Source organism: Suricata suricatta, chromosome 4 (assembly GCF_006229205.1).
Source record: "Suricata suricatta isolate VVHF042 chromosome 4, meerkat_22Aug2017_6uvM2_HiC, whole genome shotgun sequence".
Classification (NCBI taxonomy): Eukaryota; Metazoa; Chordata; class Mammalia; order Carnivora; family Herpestidae; genus Suricata; species Suricata suricatta.
Genome location: NC_043703.1, coordinates 143,271,590 through 143,289,896, shown reverse-complemented (window position 1 = coordinate 143,289,896; position 18,307 = coordinate 143,271,590). Strand labels below are relative to the sequence as shown.

Here is an 18,307-nt window from a genome sequence, read left to right as displayed (position 1 = left end):
TAATCCACACTGAGTACTGTCTGTACTGGGCACAACTCCAGACTCTCCGAGGAGCCTGCCAAGGAAACCATGCCCAGATGGGTTCCCACAGTCTTGCCTCCATCCTACAGTCAGGGAGCATCTTTGGCAGGAAGTGTCCTGTGTTGTCCAGCATTTTCCTGAGAGGAAAATCAGAAATTTCATTAATTCAAAAAATATTTATCAAGCAAATATTTATTGGCTACTTATGATGTCTCAGGCCCTGTTCTGGGTCCAAGGAATATAGTCAAGAACAAAGCAGATGCAGACTCTTGCCCCCATGCTGTTAACAGTTGAGTCAAGGAAGACCGTCAATAAACAGAATTTCAGATTAGAAAGGTCATGCAACAAAACAATGCCTTTCGTGTCTATGTGGAGGTTAACGTCTACATATGCATTTGAATCTAAGCTCTCCTGTTGCTCTTTCCTGTTCAGAAGAAAGCATTCACACCTTCTGTTGCTCTGGGTTCTGATGAACAAATGAACAAATTTGTTGTGTAGGAAGCCTGAAGTTCATGAGAATATTTGGCCTTTCCCTGAATCCATGGGTTCCCTTTTATTGGTAGGAGGCAGCCGAGGTCTCACAGGGACAGGTTCTTGCTGCCTTCCCTGGCTGGGCTTTTCACATGTCCTATCTTTTCCAGTCTACAGACTCTGGGACCGTCGACCTGGAGAAGCAAAAATGGTAACTGTCCTAGAACCACAGAGCCGTAGAGCTGAGGGGAGCCTCAGATAGGATCTGCTCTCATCTGTTGACTTGGTTGGTGGGGCAACCTGAGGGCCAGGGAGGCGATGGCTTGCCCCAGGTGCCCTCGGGGGCAGGTGGCAGAACAGGGATGAAAAACCAGCCTTCTGCCTTCTCGTCCAACACTTCTGTGCCCACACATACCCCTACAGCCCTCTGGGTGAATAGGGAGAAAAGGGGGAAAGGGCTGAATATGGAGTTCTCACTTCCTACCACCTGCTCCCTTGCTCTGCTTTGGGGGAAGCATGGAGGGTTGGGCCAAGGCCCTTCTCCTTCTACACCTGGAGCTACATTCCCTTCCAGCTTCGGGCCAAACTAGAGGAGGACCCAGCAAAGCTGTTCATCCTATACTGGTGGCTCCATAGCCATCTGTGGTGTGTCTCTGACTACAGGAAGGATAAATCCAGACCCAGAATGAGGCTGAGCCACAGCTTGTTATGAACTAGATCACGTTAGTGGAGGGGAAGGCTTGACAGGTGCAGTGTGATGCTTAAACATTTGCTTTTACTTGCAGGATGGACAGAAAGCCACAGCAGGCATGTATGGAAGTGGTGACAGGTGAGTCCTGTGTTTTCATGGCCACATTTCAGATTGTCCTCATCCCTCCCAACCCAGCAGTATTTGGGTTAGTGAAGAGCATGTATCCTATTGTCTACTTCATCATGGAGCCTGGGTATGAAAAGTCACATACCTCAAAGGTGGGGGGGCGTGAGAAATGTGTCCGAGGGTCTCTGAGCAAAAAGAAGGCATGAGGCTTTAGGTCAAGGGACCTGGGGGAGACATCAGGTGTGGCAGAGCCCTGAAGCTCCTTCTCCCCGAGGACCCCAAGGCTGGACTTGTAGCACTTTCTTGAGGGAAACTTTCCACCATTCTTCACTCTCCTCTCCCTGCACCAAGGAGAAGACCCAGGTCTAATTTTCAGTCTATTTCATTTTGTAATAATTCCCTTACTTGTGAAATAAATATGTCAATTGGGTTCAGGAAAATGAAATAAAATAAAAATTAACTTTAATCCCAGGACCAGAGATGATTGCTGTTAACATTCTGGCCTTTTCACATACGAAGATGCAATTTGTGGCCTGGGTTTCTTCATTTACTGTCAAAGGTCCCTTAGGACTTTATTAAGTCCTTCTGAAGCCCCCAAGTCCCTTAATGTTGTTGCATTAGCCTAGCAGGACATTAGTCACCTATGATTGGTGCTCCCAAGCCAAGAACAAGGAAACCACCTTGCCCTTCATAATTGAAGCAAAGACCCCGGAGTGTCAGCTCCACGCAGTGGGCACAATGAGTGCAGCCCGCGAATTTCTCCAAGGGCCTGGGAATTACTAGGATCTCTGCAAAGGACAGGGGTGAATAAGATAATGCCCCTCCTTGCAGCCCTCCCCATCCAGCAGGGAAGGCTGAGACCAGATGTCCAGCCCTCCAGGATTTGACTGACAGGTGAGGGAATGTTGGTTACCAAAGTGGTGGCAGGGTCCCCTTGCAGAAGGTCAAAGTGTTCCAAAAGAAGAGATCCCAACTGATTTAGTGACCATTGCAACACTTCCTAGGTTTGGCCCTATTTACCTTTAAATGGTAGGAAAAAAGAAATATAGTGGGATATTTGGGGTGTCTGGGAAGGTGGGATGTAGTTTAGGCTCTGAAGCACAAATCCAAATGCTGTTTTGCCTGATTTCTCAACTTGACTCCATTTTTTGGTCCCTCACTCACATGGTAACAAGTCCTGGCTGCCCTCTTGTTCAGCAAAGAGTGACCAAGAGTTTCATGGAAGCAGGAGGCGAGGCAGTGAGGGCACCTGAATGTCCTCACCTGTGGCTCTCAGTGCATCCAGGCTCCCTGATACAAGGGAAAAGTGGGGGCGGGGCGGAGGGCCCGACCCAGGAGCTCAGCTAGGTGGCCAAGCCCGCAGAGGAGCAACTGGTCTGCCAATGAGAAAGGGCTCTAGGGATATCCAGGCCAGTGCAGGGGTGTGTTGGGGCTGGCCCAACTTTCTCTGGCTGAGCCCACCTGCTCTTCAATCCCAGAACCCTTGAGCTCTTCAGATCTATCCATGCCCTTGCCCATCATGACCATTTGCAGATGGGAAAACTGAGTCTTGAGGTAAATGGACTTTCCCAAAGTTACACGATCAGTACGTGGCAGAGTCCCTTTGAACTCAGGTGGTCCAGCCCCACAGCCTGTGCCTTTTGTTGTGACCTCACTGGAAATCGAGAGAGAGGCAGCAAGGGACAGATGAGCCACACGGCAGCCCTAAAACGAAACAATGGGAAGATTTATGTGAAAAGCTCACAGTCACAGTTGATCACAAAGGAGTAATACAATACAAATACCTCTACTTTGGAAAGCAGTTCTCTCCCAAAGACCTCGAACCAGATTTTTATGTCTTGTCATTTGCTCTCACAGACTCTCCTGAAGGGAGGGATGGAAAGTGTCTTCCTTCCCTCAGCCACCCGTATACATGCACACGCGTGTGCACACACTCATGTGCGTGTGCACACGCTGTCTCTGTTGTCTTCAGCTTCCTGTTTTCTCACCACACCTGGGGAAGGGGTCCTCCTTTGACTTGGTCAGGACTTAGAAAAGGAAGCTCATTAGTCTGGGTTGAGGAAGAAGACGAGTCACACATGACTTAGGTGACTGCCCAGGCCGACAAAGCCAAGAGACCCATCTCCTGACTTCCCACCGGGTGTCTGCACAGAATGGGCTGGATTCTGTTCCTACAAAGCGCTAGGCCCTTCTGATGGGGGCAAAAGGAAAGGAGGATTGGGGGTGGGGGAAGGCATCTCTTTCCTATGACACTCTCCCCGCTCTGCCCTCTCCTCTCTTGGGATCAAGACACAACTTAACTGCTCCTGACAGCACTATTTTTAGAGGTCCTCTGGCTGTCAGCTCTGGGACGTGTGTTCCCCGGAGCTTTCCCGCCCTGCTGTCACTCTCAGGAGGAAGAAGGGGGGGCTGGGAGGCAGCCCACCCTGGTCCCGGTCCTAGCAGACTTCCCCTAACGAGTTGATGGTGCATGACAGTGAAAACCTTGGTGTTTCAAAGCTCTGGTTCAAATCCTAGCAACCTTAGTTTACCACAAGACCTTGGGTAGCTTACTTAGTTTCTCTCTGCCTCAGTTTCCCCTTCACACATGTAAAGCACTTAGCTCTGGTTTGGTCCAGCTCTGGACAGGTGCTAGCTTTTCGCACCATTCACTTCCAGGGACCCACTCCGAGGCTGGTCTCGCAGCCCATGGCAGGTTGTGAAGGGCATGCTCTGGAATAGTGGAGCCGCCCTGGGACCTCAGCCTACGGAGGGGGGAGGGGGCAGTCTGCCTTTCCAGGTCCCCCCAGCTGGCAGGGCCGCAGCCTCAAAGCTGCTCTCTCTTTAGTCCTTTCAGACATCATCAGACACTTCAACCCCTCTGTTCTGAGGCCTTTGTGCGCCCCTGGGAAGACCTTGGTAGCCCACACTGGTGCTCAGTAAGTCCCATTTCTGGCTTTCTCTGGGATTGTGGACCCCTCTCTGTTCTGGGCATCTGGGTGGGCTGGGGGGTGGGTGCTGGCAAAGTCAAAGGGGCTTAGATATAAAGGTTTGTATTAAATCAAAGTCAATATGTGTCTCCTGCATGGATTTCAGTCTGCCTGATGGGCCTAATTTTAAAAATCAGGTCAGTGCCCTGCAGAAGCCAGGGGAGGTGCCCTGTGGCCTCGGGCTCTGAGGCGGGCACCTGCAGTGGGGCCAGGGGCAAGCTTCTACGAAGCTCTGTTGGACTGATTTCCCTCTCTGCTCCCTCCCTCCCTGCAGAGACTTACGGGCACAGGCAGAAGGACTGGTGCGGAGCATGAGGGAGAGCCAGGTGAGGACCCTCCTGACTCCGAGGTCAGGCTACCCGTGTCTCCTGCGAGGTGATCAGTCCAGACACACCGGGAGGCCGTGCCCCGCTGCCCCCGTGCCCCGAGCCCAGGATGGTCTGGGCTCTCCAAAGATGCTCTTCCTGCGGCGATTCTCTGGAGTCCATTAAAACACAGGGCCACTTCTTAGGTTCACGATGTGGTCCTGCCAAAAGTCAGCAGATGAAAGCGACTTCTCGCCTGGGGAGACAGATGAGAGCTTGGGTCCAGAGGGAGACAGTTTGAGTGTGAATCCTGAATTCTCCGCCTATCAGTTGGCCCCAGTTTCTACATTTATGAGATGAGGGTAATAAAAGAGGCTACGGCACAGGTTCAGGGAGGAATAAGTGGAGTGTCAGAGGCGCCTGGCACAGAGGTGTTGCTCCCATGGAAGCCTGTAGTTGTCAATGACATTGAGGTGATGATTACTGTTATTTTCATATTCATTTTAGTTCTTAGGTGGAGGTCCTGTGTCAGACATGCTGGGGTCTCAGGCAGCGTGCAGGGTGGCCTCAGGCTCTGAGACTGGCACGTGTGCTGGGGCCAGGGGCAAGCTTCCAGCCCTCAGCAAACCCATTCTCCTACCAGTTCAGACACTCTCTACTCATATGAGTTTGTAATAAGCATCCTCTGATCCTTTGTGGCCTCCTTACAGGCAAGTACCAGATCCAGGCAAGCCTTGCTACCAAGCTGGCTGTCGCCAGCACCGAGCTTGGACTGCCAGAACCAAGGGAAGATGCCACCTGGGCCATGTTCAGGGATTAAAGCTAGGTCATTCCAGGTGATACAGGAACAGTGACAAGCGCAGGAGCTATGCTATTAAGTGTTTCCCCTTACTGGGAGAATTCCAGAATTTCTAGAATACTCCTAACGTTCTAGAGAATGGCTAGGAGATCCTGAACCTAATCCCGTAATTTTATAGATGAAGAAACTGAAGTCCTAAGTGGTCATGAACTGTCCAAGTTCACACAGCCAGTTAGAGCTAAAATCTAAGTGTAGCCTGAGTCACAGTCTAAGGTTTCTCAAGTGCACCTCTTAAAAAACAAAATGAAAGTTTATTTTTTTTGTTTTGCAACTAATACACGTTCATTATAGAAACATCAGAAAACAGAGATAAACAAAAAGAATATTAAAATCATCCTTCAGCCTGATATCCCAAGATAATTGCTGTTAACTTGGTGTATATTTCCTTCCGTAGTTTTTGGAAGCACATCTATCTGTATATATTTTATTAAATAGGTTACTAGACGTAGCTACTTTTTATAACCTGCTTTTCTCGATGTAATATTTCCCATGACAATAATTACATTTTCCAGAGTTGTCTTAACAGCTACATCTTATGAGTGTTCCACCACTTATACCGCAATCCCCTATTTTAGACATTAATGTTGTTTCCAATTTTTCATGCTTATAAACAAGGCTGCACATTGCAGCTAAATCTTTCATGTTTCCTTGTTTCCTTAAAATACATGTTAGGAAATGGAATTAATAGATCAAGAGGTACTCACTTAAAAAATAGTTTTTGATGCATTTTGCCAAATTGCCTTCTAGAGCGGTGATACAACTTGAGATTCCCACCATGTGCCTCTTCGTTGGAAACAAAATTCAGAAACACAATTTTATGGGTGCGGGTAATGAAATGGACAGACTTGAAAAGGAAAAAGTTCCTTGGTGCCAGGTCTTACTACTCTCTCCTTTTATGCTCTTTGTCCTTTGTTTCAGCAACTTGACTTTCAAAATGACTGGAAGCTCATCAATGTGTTTTTTAGTAACACAAGCCAGGGTCACCTCTGTCCCTTTGCCCAACAGGTAAGCTACAGGCTGGGAGTCAGAGGAGGGGCATAGCAGAAGCGACCCTAAACCTGCCTGGTCTACACAGGTCAGGTGGGACCTGATGGCAGCTATTTCAGAACTTGGGCAGCAGACAGATAAAGAAATGGGTGTTAGACATCTAAGGGCTCAAGAGGGACCATGTTTTTAATGTACCATCCTTCATATCAAGGAAGGCAAATTGAGGTGTAGAGAGGATGAGTTAATAATCACTCTGCGACAAAGGAAAACGAGCTTCCGCATTAAAACTCATTTGCTTCTTGTAGCTCTGCTTGTATTAAGTGCTGAATTTGGGAAATAAAGCAGGATATGTGTACTCTTGTCACCTTGGGCTCTAGTTATAAGGGGAAGCTAGTATTTATGTAGGTAGACCACAACTTCCAGGCTCTTTGGCATTCCTGGGAACTGGATGAGAAATGTGTGGCTGTGTCTATTATTTATGTAGATGACTGTTTATGACTTAAGTCTTTACTGGAGATTAGTCCTGGTTAGGATCAGTTCAAAGTATAAGGGGTACAATAGCCAAATCATGGAAAGAACCTAAATGTCCATCAGCTGATGAATGGATCAAGAAGATGTGGTTTATCTATACAAAGGAATACTACATGGCAATGAGAAAGAATGAAATCTGGCCATTTGTAGCAACATGGATGGACCTCGAGGGTATCATGCTAAGTGAAATAAGTCAGGCAGAGGACAGATGTGTTTTCATATGTTTTCATTCATAGGTTTAACAGGAGAAAGCCAACAGAGGAGCATGGGGAGAGGAAGGGGGGAAAAGGAGTTAGGGAGAGGAAGGGAGGGAAATCAGGAGAGACTCTTAAATACTGAAAAACTGAGGGCTGAAGGGGAAGGAGGAAAGGGAAGGGGGGTGATGATCATGGATGAGGGTATTTATGGGGATGAGCACTGGGTGTTATATGGAAACCAACTTGACAATAAACTATAAAAACAAAAACAAAGGGGTGGCTTAGATACCCAGGCTATGGTGATATAAATGGCACACAGACTCTTCCTCAGGAGGCTGAAGCCTTGGGCCTGTAAACCATGTTTGGCAGACCAGTTATTCGCCCACTGTGCATTCAGCGCCGTCCAGGGCCCCCACCAGGCTATAGCACAGGAATGGGTGGGTGAAGTTTCTTGAGGTGCTGTCCTCTTTCCTGTGCTCCTCTCCCACAGCATATGCTCTTGCCTTCCTCCAAATGCCCCATGCTCTCCCTGATTCTTGCCCCACCATCAACCCTACCGCCCCCCCCCCGGCCCCCGCTTCCATTTACCGATGTTGAGCCCTAGGAGAATGGTGAGGGAGGCCCACCTTCCCTGACCAGCTTCTGTGGAACAATATTCTCGCAGAGCTCCTGGATTTGTAGCATATAGATCGTGAACCTTTATTTTTCTAGTTTACTCTTTGTTTTCGCCAATGCCAAGTGAAATTTACATGCCCTGTTTATTCTCTGCTCCCCTTTTTGGTCATTATACACACCAACATTTATTCATGAATTTATGCATTCATGCATTCAAGTGCTCAAACAAGCAATTAGGCATTGTTGAATTCCTCTGCATATCCATCCATCCATCAGTTATCTATTGATACATGAATTCATCCTTTCTTCTTACATGCAGATATGTGCTATTGTATTCATAATGAGTTTATGCTAACATTTGCTTAATTTTTTTAATGTTTGAATGCATTCATTGATGCTCACACTCGTTCATGATTCCTTCTATACTCACACTCGTTCATGATTCCTTCTATACACTTTATCTCCTATTCAAGCATTATGGATTCTTGTGTTCTTTCATGTGTTTATGCCTTTAGGCATTCTTGCCTACACAATGCATTTCCATATGCATGTATTCATTATGCTTTATTTACTCTTATTTTTAGTTAGGCAAATACACAAATGCTTTTGCCTTAAAAAAAAAAAAGCTAACACATTAAAGTCAAAGCTAAAATACCCTTTTGCCATCACCTTGACTGAGGAATCTCAGGGCTTGACAGAGGAGTCAAACCACACAGGGATCCCTGGGTTCCCTGGGGAAGAGGGATGCCCTGAATGTGGTACAGATGGGCAACAAGGATCTTTCTAGGCAGTTCCCAAGACTCTTCGGAAGGGAAAGCGTGATGCTGACTGTCATACTCAGGGAGAGACTCCCTTAGACCGCAGGAAACGGACAAAAGGCTTTATTGCTGCCCATGGTGACAGAGCGGGCTGAGCTGGCCTTGAGAGGACACTTTTGCATCAAAGCAGGGATGTGGGGTAGGAGCTGCCCTTCACGCGCTGCTCCAGCCCGAGTGATTGGCAGCTGTCTGCAGAGTCCCTGCCTGTGTCCCCCCAGGAGACAGAACAGCGACTAGGCTTTCCACATCTTCCTGTCTGAGCCACGTCGCCTCAGGGGACAGCTGGTTTGCAGGCTGCTTAGGAGTTTGTCTTGTCGCAAAATTTATTATTAGTTATTTTTTTTTTACCCTGAAAAGGTAAACCAGGGTTGATTTTTGAGATCCTGTTGTTTGTTTATATATTTTCATTACAAACAAAGAATTGGCCAGGTAGGAGGTGTCTTTAAATACTCAGTAATAGGACCTGGGTCAGAGTCTCTCCTTTGAGCCCTTTTCTCCCTAGGGGCCCATGTGGCAAGGGGGTTTCTAATAAAAGTGTGCCATGCAGAAGTTTTGAGGCCCACGTGGATCCTTAAATCCACGGGTAATTGTGTTCCTCCTTGGGACCTGATTTTCTTCAGATAATAGTGATTTTTAAACTTTAAAAAAAAGTGGGGGGCATTGTGGTGGGTTAAGCGTTCTGATTCTTGATTTCAGCTCAAGGCATGATCTCACAGTTCGTGAGTTCAAACCCTGCGTCGGGCTCTCTGCTGACAGTGCAGAGCCTGCTTGGGATGGTCTCTCTGCCCTCTTTCGCTCACTCTTTCTCTCTCTCTTAAAATGAATAAATAAGAATTTTTTTTTAGTTCTCTAGTTTATTTGTGAATAAGTCTGGTCTCCCCTCCCTCCTTGTGAGCTTTAGAGTGGCCCTGACCTTGGTTTGCCCTTCTCTGACACGGAACTTCCCATTTGAGAGAGTCTGGTTTTTCTTGGTGGATGATGGATTGGGGAAGTCAGAGAATGGACAAAATCTGGGATCAGACTTCCTCCCAGAGGCTGATGGAATCACTTTGATCTGAAGAAAATCAAGTTCAAAGGGGGAACCCAATTATTCCTGGATTTAAGGACTTAGGGGGTGGGGAGAGAGAGGGGCAGGCTGGCAGAGCCTGCACCTCCTTGGCCCCGCGTGCCCGTCCCCGCCTGCCCTCAGCATGCGTCTCCTCTCCCAGCACAGGCACGCGCCGGGGGCCCTGCACATGCTGGCTGGGGCGCTGGACTACCTGTACCAAGAGGTGAGACGTGCAGCTCCCCTGTGCCCACGGACCACACGCCCGGGGTTTCCCTTCCCCAAGGATGCCTCAGGCCACTGGGAGGAAGTTACCCTTCCAAGGGCTCATGGGGCAGGTTCCAGCTTATTCTCCAGTGTTCTCCACTGAGATATGGCAAATGGACTCGAGAGGGAGACCAAGACCCAAGGGAAAACAAAGAGTGTGGAGGACCCAGTCTTCTCACCTTTTGAGGAAAACCTGGGTCAGGTATAGAGCTCTTCATAATCCAAGGATAGTTCTGAGCAAGACTTCTGGGGAGGAAGAGGGATAGAGCACAGTTTCTCCCTGGGGTCTCAGTGACCCTCCTCTTTCCTGAGGCCTCTGAGTCTGAGACAGTGACAGCACAAGGGCCTTCCCTTTCTGGCCTGACAGGATGAGCAGGGAGCTCTGAGAACCCAGGGGGCTCTGTGGCTCTCGCCCCAGCCCACTGATCCCCGGGGAGGCAGCTTTTCTGTCAGGGTTACAGTCCCGCTCCCAGCAAGGCCCTACGCCCCTGCTGACGGTGGGGTGGTGCTCTGCCCGCACGAGGGGTGGCGAATGACCTCTTTCCACAGTGGCAGTGCTGGCAGATTTGGACAGACCCCAGCCAAGCACGTCCCAAAGGAGGTGTTTAACCAAAGAGGGGCCCGCCATGTCCAACCTCACACCAAAAAGGCTCAGACCAAGGGTTCTGGAGAAGCCCCTGGGCAGCAATGGCGGTGACCTTGCAAATGCTCATCTTCTCTCTCCTATCTTCCTAGGTCCCCAGAGCATTTGTGAACCTGGTGGATCTCTCAGAGGCTCTGCTCGTTTCTCACTGGCAGCAAGGGACTCAGCTCAGGTAAAAAGGGAAGGGAAGTGAGACCAGCATTTGCTGATTGGCCGCCACGTGTCAGGCACAGTGAGGGCACCCTGTGAACATCAGTCCTGTGAGCGATCCGACCCTTCATCCTTCCCAACACGTGCCTCCTTCCTTCCTTCTCCTGCACCTCTACGACTTCCAGCTTCTCCCCCCATACTCCCTAAGCAACTTCCAGGTTCCCCCGGCCAGCTCCCTTCCCCCCTGGGCGGTACGAATGGCCAACGTTGCACCCATGCTCTCGTTTCTGGCTTGTTTTAACCAGCAGCCTCGCAGAAGACCCCTGCAGATACTCAGGGGAGACCTCGAAGCTTTCTGAGGTTGTGACACAGTGGTCCTATCAGGTGAGCCCACCCCGGGAGACTGGCTGTTGGCCCACGGGGGCAGGTGACCCCCAGGAGAACAGGGCTTGTAGGAACAAGGAGGGAGCAAGCTTGTCAATGTCGAACTTCTCCCACTGAATTCAGTACTAAGAGTCAGGGACCAAAGAGAGCTACCCTTCATTCACTTCCTGGCGATACTTCGGTGCTTTGCACAGTGGGGACTAAATACTGGTGGGGGCGAAGGGCAGTGGTGGGACCTAAAGTAACAGATCAAGGGGTATCTGGGTGGCTCAGTCACTCAGATGTCTGACCCTTGATTTTGGCTCAGGTCATGGTTTCCTGGTTCATGAGTTCAGGGCCCCGTGTTGGGCTCTGCACTGACAGCATGGAGCCTGCTTGGGATTCTGTCTCTCCCTCTCTCTCTGCCCCTCCCTTGTTCATACTCTCTCTCTCAAAATAGATAAATAAACTTAAAAAAATCAGGAAGAACTTTGCAAATTTATTCTGAAATGTTTTCAGTTGTCATTACTACGTGTACCAAGCATTTATGGCTGGTGAGCTGCCGTTGCCTGGATTGGGCTTGCTCCCCAGACCACAGCCCATGGGCAAGTCAGGATTCCTGATGATGAGCCTTCTAGTTCAGAGAAGAGACCCAAGTGTGTGTGTGGATGGCTAGGGGGCGCCCTCATCCCCATCAGCAAACAGCTCAAAGCACAAGTTCCTCCTGATGTGTGTTAACACGATGATTTAAATTCTTTAAGTTTGTTTTTTGAGAGGGTTGGGAGGGCAGAGAGATAGAGTGGGATAGAGACAGAATCCCAAGCAGGCTCTGCACAGTCAGTGCCGAGTGGACGCAGGGCTCAGACTCACAAGTCGTGAGATCATGACCTGAGCCAAAACCAAGAGTTGGATGCTTAACATACTGAGCCACCCCGGTGCCCCTAACATGGTGATTTTTATTTAAGAAGAAAGTCATGTATGAAGTTGTATACAGCACTTCTCACTTTGGAAATGACATTTTAGAAGTAGTTAATGGCCCATCCCTCTAGAGAACCCAGCCCTTGAGAAGAGCGTGGTGGCCCTAGCTCGTGCTGGGCTGGTGAGGACTTGAGCTCCCAAAGAATATACTTCAGGTCCATCTCTGGTATCATGTGATGCTGAGACCTCAGGGGAAAATGAAAACCTGATGTAGTTCATCAAAGGGCCTCGAAGTGTGAGACCAGGGGGAGCTTCCGAATAGAATTTCATTCAGAAGCACACAGATGGTGGATCCTGACCCAGGGGCTGCTCTGAACTGCCTGGAGGGAGGATGGGCCAGGCTGGGCCCTGCTCGGGCTCAGGTTTCACACGTCTCTGCTCCCTCCTTCAGGAAAGCTGGGACCAGCTCCTGGCCTCCAGCAAGTACAACAAGAAGGAGTCCTTTGCAGTGGTTTTCCAGCCTTTCTTCCCCGAGACCGCACCCTCGGTGAGTGATGGGGGCTGCGAGGAGGTGGGACCAGCCTTCTCCCTCTCCCCCTCCATAGAAGCCACAGCCCAGCTGGGCTTCCGCAAGCCTAGCATATGCAGTCCTGGGGGAGAAACGATGCCGTATTCTCTTCTACTTTCTTGATGGCTTTGCCACGAGATTGGGTGGCCCCATGAGGTAGATTCTTAGAGGCACAAGAGCCCAAAGGTAGAGCATGGACTCCAGCCAGACAGGTCCTAACTCTGGGATGGGCCAGCTGTGTGACCTTGGGTGAGTTGTTTGCACTCTACGTGCCTTGGCCCTTCATCTGTGAGTTCAGGGCCATTACTAACATCCTCTCCCTCTAGGGTGATTGTCAGGATTGCGTGAGCTCAGAGCAGCACCTGGGTCTGGGAAGCCCTCAGTTCCTCCGAGCTGTTGTGACTGTTCGGGATAGGATTTCCAGGGCAGCACACTGTTCCTCCTTCTGCACACTCTATGTCCAGCCCTGGAAGGGAGGGGGCTTGGAGTTGTCCCCACCCATCCCCCAGGTCACTGGGAAAATGCCTCTTATCCCATGGGCGCTGCCCAGACCATGAGCACTACAGTGGGTCCGTGCATGCTCAGTGAGTTTCCTCTGAGGATTTAGGACTGTGCATCTGGGATGGTCCCTCCCTCCAGGCTCCTGGATCCTGCCTGTTGGAGTCAGTGTGCCCCTTCTAGGGCTACAGTGATGTTCAGATAGTGGTTTAAAAGGAAGAGGAGGAATATTCATTTCCATCCCCCGCCCCCTTCAGATCACACACCATTCACTTCCCAGTCACCTGCGCCTTCTGTTTAGCTCAGTATGTACAACCTTATGATAACGAAGAGCAGCCAGACATTTGACCTGCCCCTGGAGACCCTCACCTCTGAGCCTGACGCCAGACAGGGTCCTTTAAGTGCCCACCAACAATGGTGGCACTTGGGGCTGAGAGACAGTCTGGTCAGGACCACCCCATCTCTGCCAGGGAGGTCCAAAGTGTGCGGCATGTCACCCCATCCTTAGGGCCAAACACAGGTTCTTATTTGGTTCTATTTCAGGGGGAACAACCACTCCAGGATCCCCGCACACTCGCCTTGAATCTCTGGAACAGCATGGTGAGTGGCTGGGGGTGCCGGGGGGCTGCTATGGCAGCTGGGGCTTTGGCACACAGGAAGGGAGGCAGGACCCCCACCGTCACAGCCACTGTGCCCACTGCTCAAACGGAGGAGCTGCAGGATGCCCGCAGGACCACAGGACGATGACTCTGGGCCACCAGGGACCCTTTGCACACCTGGTGACAGCCCAGGTCTGACCTTTTCATCCCAAGACTGGGCTACTGCCGTCCTGCTCTTCCCAGAGGGCATGGGCATGGGCATCTCCTCTGAGTCTGCGCAGGCCACTTTGCTTGGGGACTGGGCCCACATAGCGGCTCCAGCCCAGATTTCTCTCCCCATCGTGTGGCTCAAAGACACAGGGTGGTGTGTGTGACGAGCATAAACTGTGAATGATGAAGACCTGAGTTCAGCTCCTAATTCCACCCTTCACGAGCTGCTTGAATATAAGGTCTCAAGCCTCCTTCTGCAAAACCCTTATCATAACCCCTGACCCAACACACGTCCTGTGCATGGCTTACTCCTGGCCCTCGGTGAGGACTCACCACATGTTGGCCCTTCTTACTATACCTGTGACAGGCTTTCCCCAGATTATGAAAGTCCCCCAGGGCCAGCTGGGCTCAGTCCTTGGATGGGATATAACCTCAAAACTGTGAACATTTCCAGGGCACCAGACGGAGACCTGATTTTGCCATTTTTCCTCCCTCCAAGTTGCCCTAGTTTTAGAATTTCAGTGATAGGAACTTGGTTTTCTTTGTCCTCGGTTAGAAAAATGTCTCCTGTTTCCTCAGTTGATATGCTGTGCTGAGACCGTGAGCAGCTGCCTTCATTAGCACACACACTCACATACACTAGCCAGGAGCAAAGAGGGTAGGCAAGGTCCCCAGATGGCCCATGGCAAGAACTCACACTCTCCTTTGGAGAAGGCAAAGATTTCTTTTCTGATGTCTTTGGATAAGGGTCCTTCTTTAGTGGGCCTGACCCTTGGGCAGGATATTTCCCCCGGGAAACCACTTTGGGGCCGACCTCCTATGAGGGACACTCTCCCTCCACCTTCTCTCTGGGAGAGAAGGACTGATTCCAGCTCAGCCGAACCTCCTCTGCCTTCTATGTCAAATTTCTTCCAAGCAACACAAGGGCACCTACAATGTGCCCTACCCTAGGCTGGGTCCTAGGAAAATACAGGACACACACCAAACGACCTCTGCTGTCATCGAACCTGGGGTGTAGCTGGAAAGGTCAGGCCACCCAGAAGAACAAGAGTGATGAGCCGGACTCTGCACCAACAATGATATGAGCGAGAGGTCAGGAGGACCCCATGGGGATGGGATTCTAAATGGCTTTGTAAGATGTGTCAGAGGAGGTCAAGGTGGGCATTCCCAGGCAAGAGGACTTTTGTGAGCAAAGGGCATGGAGGAAAGGAGCCAATGCATTAGCGAGGGGGCAGTATGAGGCTGGTCTGATAAGAGAGGATACATGAAGATAAAGAGGCCCTGAGAATAAATGAAGTACCTCTAATGCCAGAAAGAACAGATCCAGGGAGAAGGCTCCTCTCCTTCCTCTCTCTTGTTCTCTCCCTCTCTCCCCCTGTCTCATCCTCAACACACTCCCTCCCTCTCTTCCCTCTCCTTCTCCCTCTCTCCCTTCCATACTCCCTCCCTCTCTTCTCCCTTCTTCTACCTCTCTACCCCTTCATCTTGCTATTGACTGTCATTGGTGGCAGTGGCAACAGTGATAATAATTGTCTTTATTGAGCCTGAGTGTCATCCTGCACATCAACACAGGCACCTGGTACCACAGTGTCCTACAATCCACTTGAGGGTGAGGATGAGGCTGAGCAAGTACAGAGATGGGAATAGACTCAAGGACAGACTCAAGGCCAAAGGACTACGGCATATAGTAGGTGTCACAAGGGCTCAGAGGGAGGGAGAAGGCAGCTTTCCTGGATGGGCAGTTACCCCACTCTCTCCTGTCCAACCAACCACCAGTCATTTCCCAATGAGCGTTCTCGAGGTCCCTGCAGCCAGGCCAGCAGAGAAAGAGGGGCTTCCTTGGGTGTGTTGTTCTCCTGGCTTCCTCCTGGGTGGAATGCCAGATCACCCATGGCTCCCAGAGTGCACATAGCTGTGAGAGTGGACAGACGGCTTCTGGTGGCATGGTTTAGTCCATAAGAAATTAGGACTCGAACAGGTCTCTGGGTAAAGAGCCAGAAACCCCGAGTTCTGGCTACACATGTGTTTTTGGTTATATCTTGAGGTGACTTGTGCAGTCTTTCTAGGCCTCTATTTTTCCTCTGATGACCCTCCGTCAACCTCAGAGGGCTTACGCAAGATACACAAGTGATTCACCCTTGGGTTCACTCTTGTGTCTTCTAGGGACACAAGGAGGGCAGGCATGACTCTGCCTTTAGCTCCTTGAGTCTCTGCTGTGTTGGGCTTAATTGAGACCACAAAGATGAAAGCAAGGTATCTCCAGATATCCAAGCCCACGTTCACAGACACAGAGGACCTTGAATGAGGTCCACTCTCATAGGTGGGGAGCAGAAAGGGTCCAACACAATCACTGTGACTACAAGAGCTCAAGTTCTATCCCTTTTCTCTCCTACCATGCCCCCGGACAACCCAGTGGGGCCAGGTGTGCAGGTCACCCCTGTATCTGCTCTCCCTGGCCAGGCCCCAAGGTACATGTAAGCTCTGAGGGAGGGCCAGCAAAGGAAAATTCCATATACCTGCTAGAGAGCAGCCCTGCTTCTGAAACAGCCCTGGACCTGCCCTAGCATAACGTGCCCCCAGACTGCAGCTGAGGTCCTGGCACAAAGCTGGAGGATTTTGTGCTGAAGACATAATTCATTCCCTTGGTCCTTTCTGCCACCACCACCACCTCCTCGGTAATCTCTGATGATTCTTATGCAACACTAGTTCTGAACAAACCCACCTTTGGGGAACTTGATTCCCAGATCCTTTCAACAGACCCCCACAGCATGCCAAGCCCTGCAGTTCTCTCAGGAATTGCTCAGCTGAGTGGGAATTCTCCTGGGGGAGAATGTCTGAGGTCATCCCTTCAACATTCCAGTTAATTCCAGTGTGGCAGGGAGGCTGTGGAGAAGAGATGTGGGTGATTCCAGGGCTGAGACGTGGAGCAAGTCTGCTGTCCCCGGATTGCACGTGAACTTGTGCATGGCACAGGATGGCAGGCGGAGGGACAGGGGGAGGGAATGTTTGGCCTCGCCACTTCATTCTCCGTGCTGTCTGAGCACAGCAGGGTAGAAGGTCCAAGCAGGTGTAGAGGGCACTCGGGGAGCAGGAAGGATGTAGGTGACTGAGAAAAAGACATTTGGGGAAAGGCTCTTAAAGGAAAGTGTTTATTTAAGCTTATGAATTTCCCTTCTTTAAGGTCCTTTAAAATATGGGCTCTGCTACATCCATTCTACCAGAATTATTAAAGTGTGGCTCTCTCAGAGCTGCTTTCCAGACTCTATTACTGATTATATTCTTGAGAGATCGGAGAAAAGAAGGGAGGCCACTAAACACTCCCTTTCAGAGCTGACCTGAATGTTATGGGTGGGACCTCCCATTTCCAGGAGTACCTAGCATCAGAATAAATCTGAAAGAAGGTAGGGACCCCGGTTTTTCCTCCAGCCTTTGAGCTAAAAGGTTGTTACCCTTTTTTCCAAAAGGTTAATTACACTCTCTTATCTGACTTTGTCCATATGGGTGAAGAGTCAGTCCCAGGAAGGGTAAAGTTCTTTCCTCAATTCTTGTTTATGGCGAGATGCTGGGATAAGATATTGCTGAAGAATCTAAAATCCTCATGGAGGATGGCAGAGCCTGTGACTGAGCTCCGTCCCATAGCCCCCTGCCTTTTGTCACCACTGTCAAGTAATTGGAAGGGAGGTGTCCCAAGAGTCTAGTACCTGTGGGCAGCAGGGCTGACCGTGAACATGAGGTTCCCCAATGGGAGAAAATAGTGGTGTAAAAGGAAATCTGCCTTCTCTCAAAGCTGTGGCAACTTTCGAGTGTTTATGTGTGTATAATAAACATTTAAAAACAACAAAAGGAACTTTTAAAAAATGTTTATTTTGAGAGAGAGAAATACAGGGCACATGAGCCTGAGAGGGGCAGAGAGAAAGGGAGAGAGAATCCCAAGCATGCTCCATACTGTCAGCATAGAGCCCAACGTGGTGCTCAATCTCATAAACTGTGAGATTGTGACCAGAACCAAAATCAAGAGTTAGTTGCTCAACTAAGTCACCCAGGCGCCCCAATCCAACAAAAGGAATAAAAAAAAAAAACAGTCTCCCCCACTGAATTCTTCAACTGCCTTCATTTTCCCCGTGTGCCCTTCGGCACTGCCGCCTGGGCTCATCATCTGCTGGGCCCCTGCTGGCACACTGTCTACCTTTTGATGGCCCCTTTCCATAGGCTTTGGTTATCCCTTAAGTAGTTGCCTAGATCAGCACTGGCCCCACCATTGCTCATTCCTGATGCTGGATGTTCAAATTGCTTCGGAGTGGAGGGCCGTGCTGCACCCCATGTCTGTTCCTCTGGATTCAAGACCAGGAACTTGAGCCAGAGCCCATAGCTTGTGTCACTCACAGCCCCATAAGCCGTGTTCAGGTAACAGAGGCTCTTCTAGCCTCCTGGATGCAGGTTTACACATACAACAGGA

General features: G+C 50.0%; 1 protein-coding gene across 1 annotated transcript in view; it reads left to right on the top strand.

The window, feature by feature from the left end:
* Positions 1-1,278: 1,278 nt before the first annotated feature.
* Positions 1,279-18,307, top strand: part of PLB1 (phospholipase B1) — an 89,245-nt gene continuing 72,216 nt past the window's right edge. The window contains exons 1-9 of the mRNA XM_029938560.1: positions 1,279-1,321; positions 4,137-4,227; positions 4,553-4,604; positions 6,361-6,447; positions 9,799-9,861; positions 10,638-10,717; positions 11,001-11,079; positions 12,428-12,523; positions 13,586-13,642. Of these exons, the coding sequence (XP_029794420.1) occupies positions 1,279-1,321; positions 4,137-4,227; positions 4,553-4,604; positions 6,361-6,447; positions 9,799-9,861; positions 10,638-10,717; positions 11,001-11,079; positions 12,428-12,523; positions 13,586-13,642 (648 nt within the window). The remainder of the gene's footprint in view (positions 1,322-4,136; positions 4,228-4,552; positions 4,605-6,360; positions 6,448-9,798; positions 9,862-10,637; positions 10,718-11,000; positions 11,080-12,427; positions 12,524-13,585; positions 13,643-18,307) is intronic.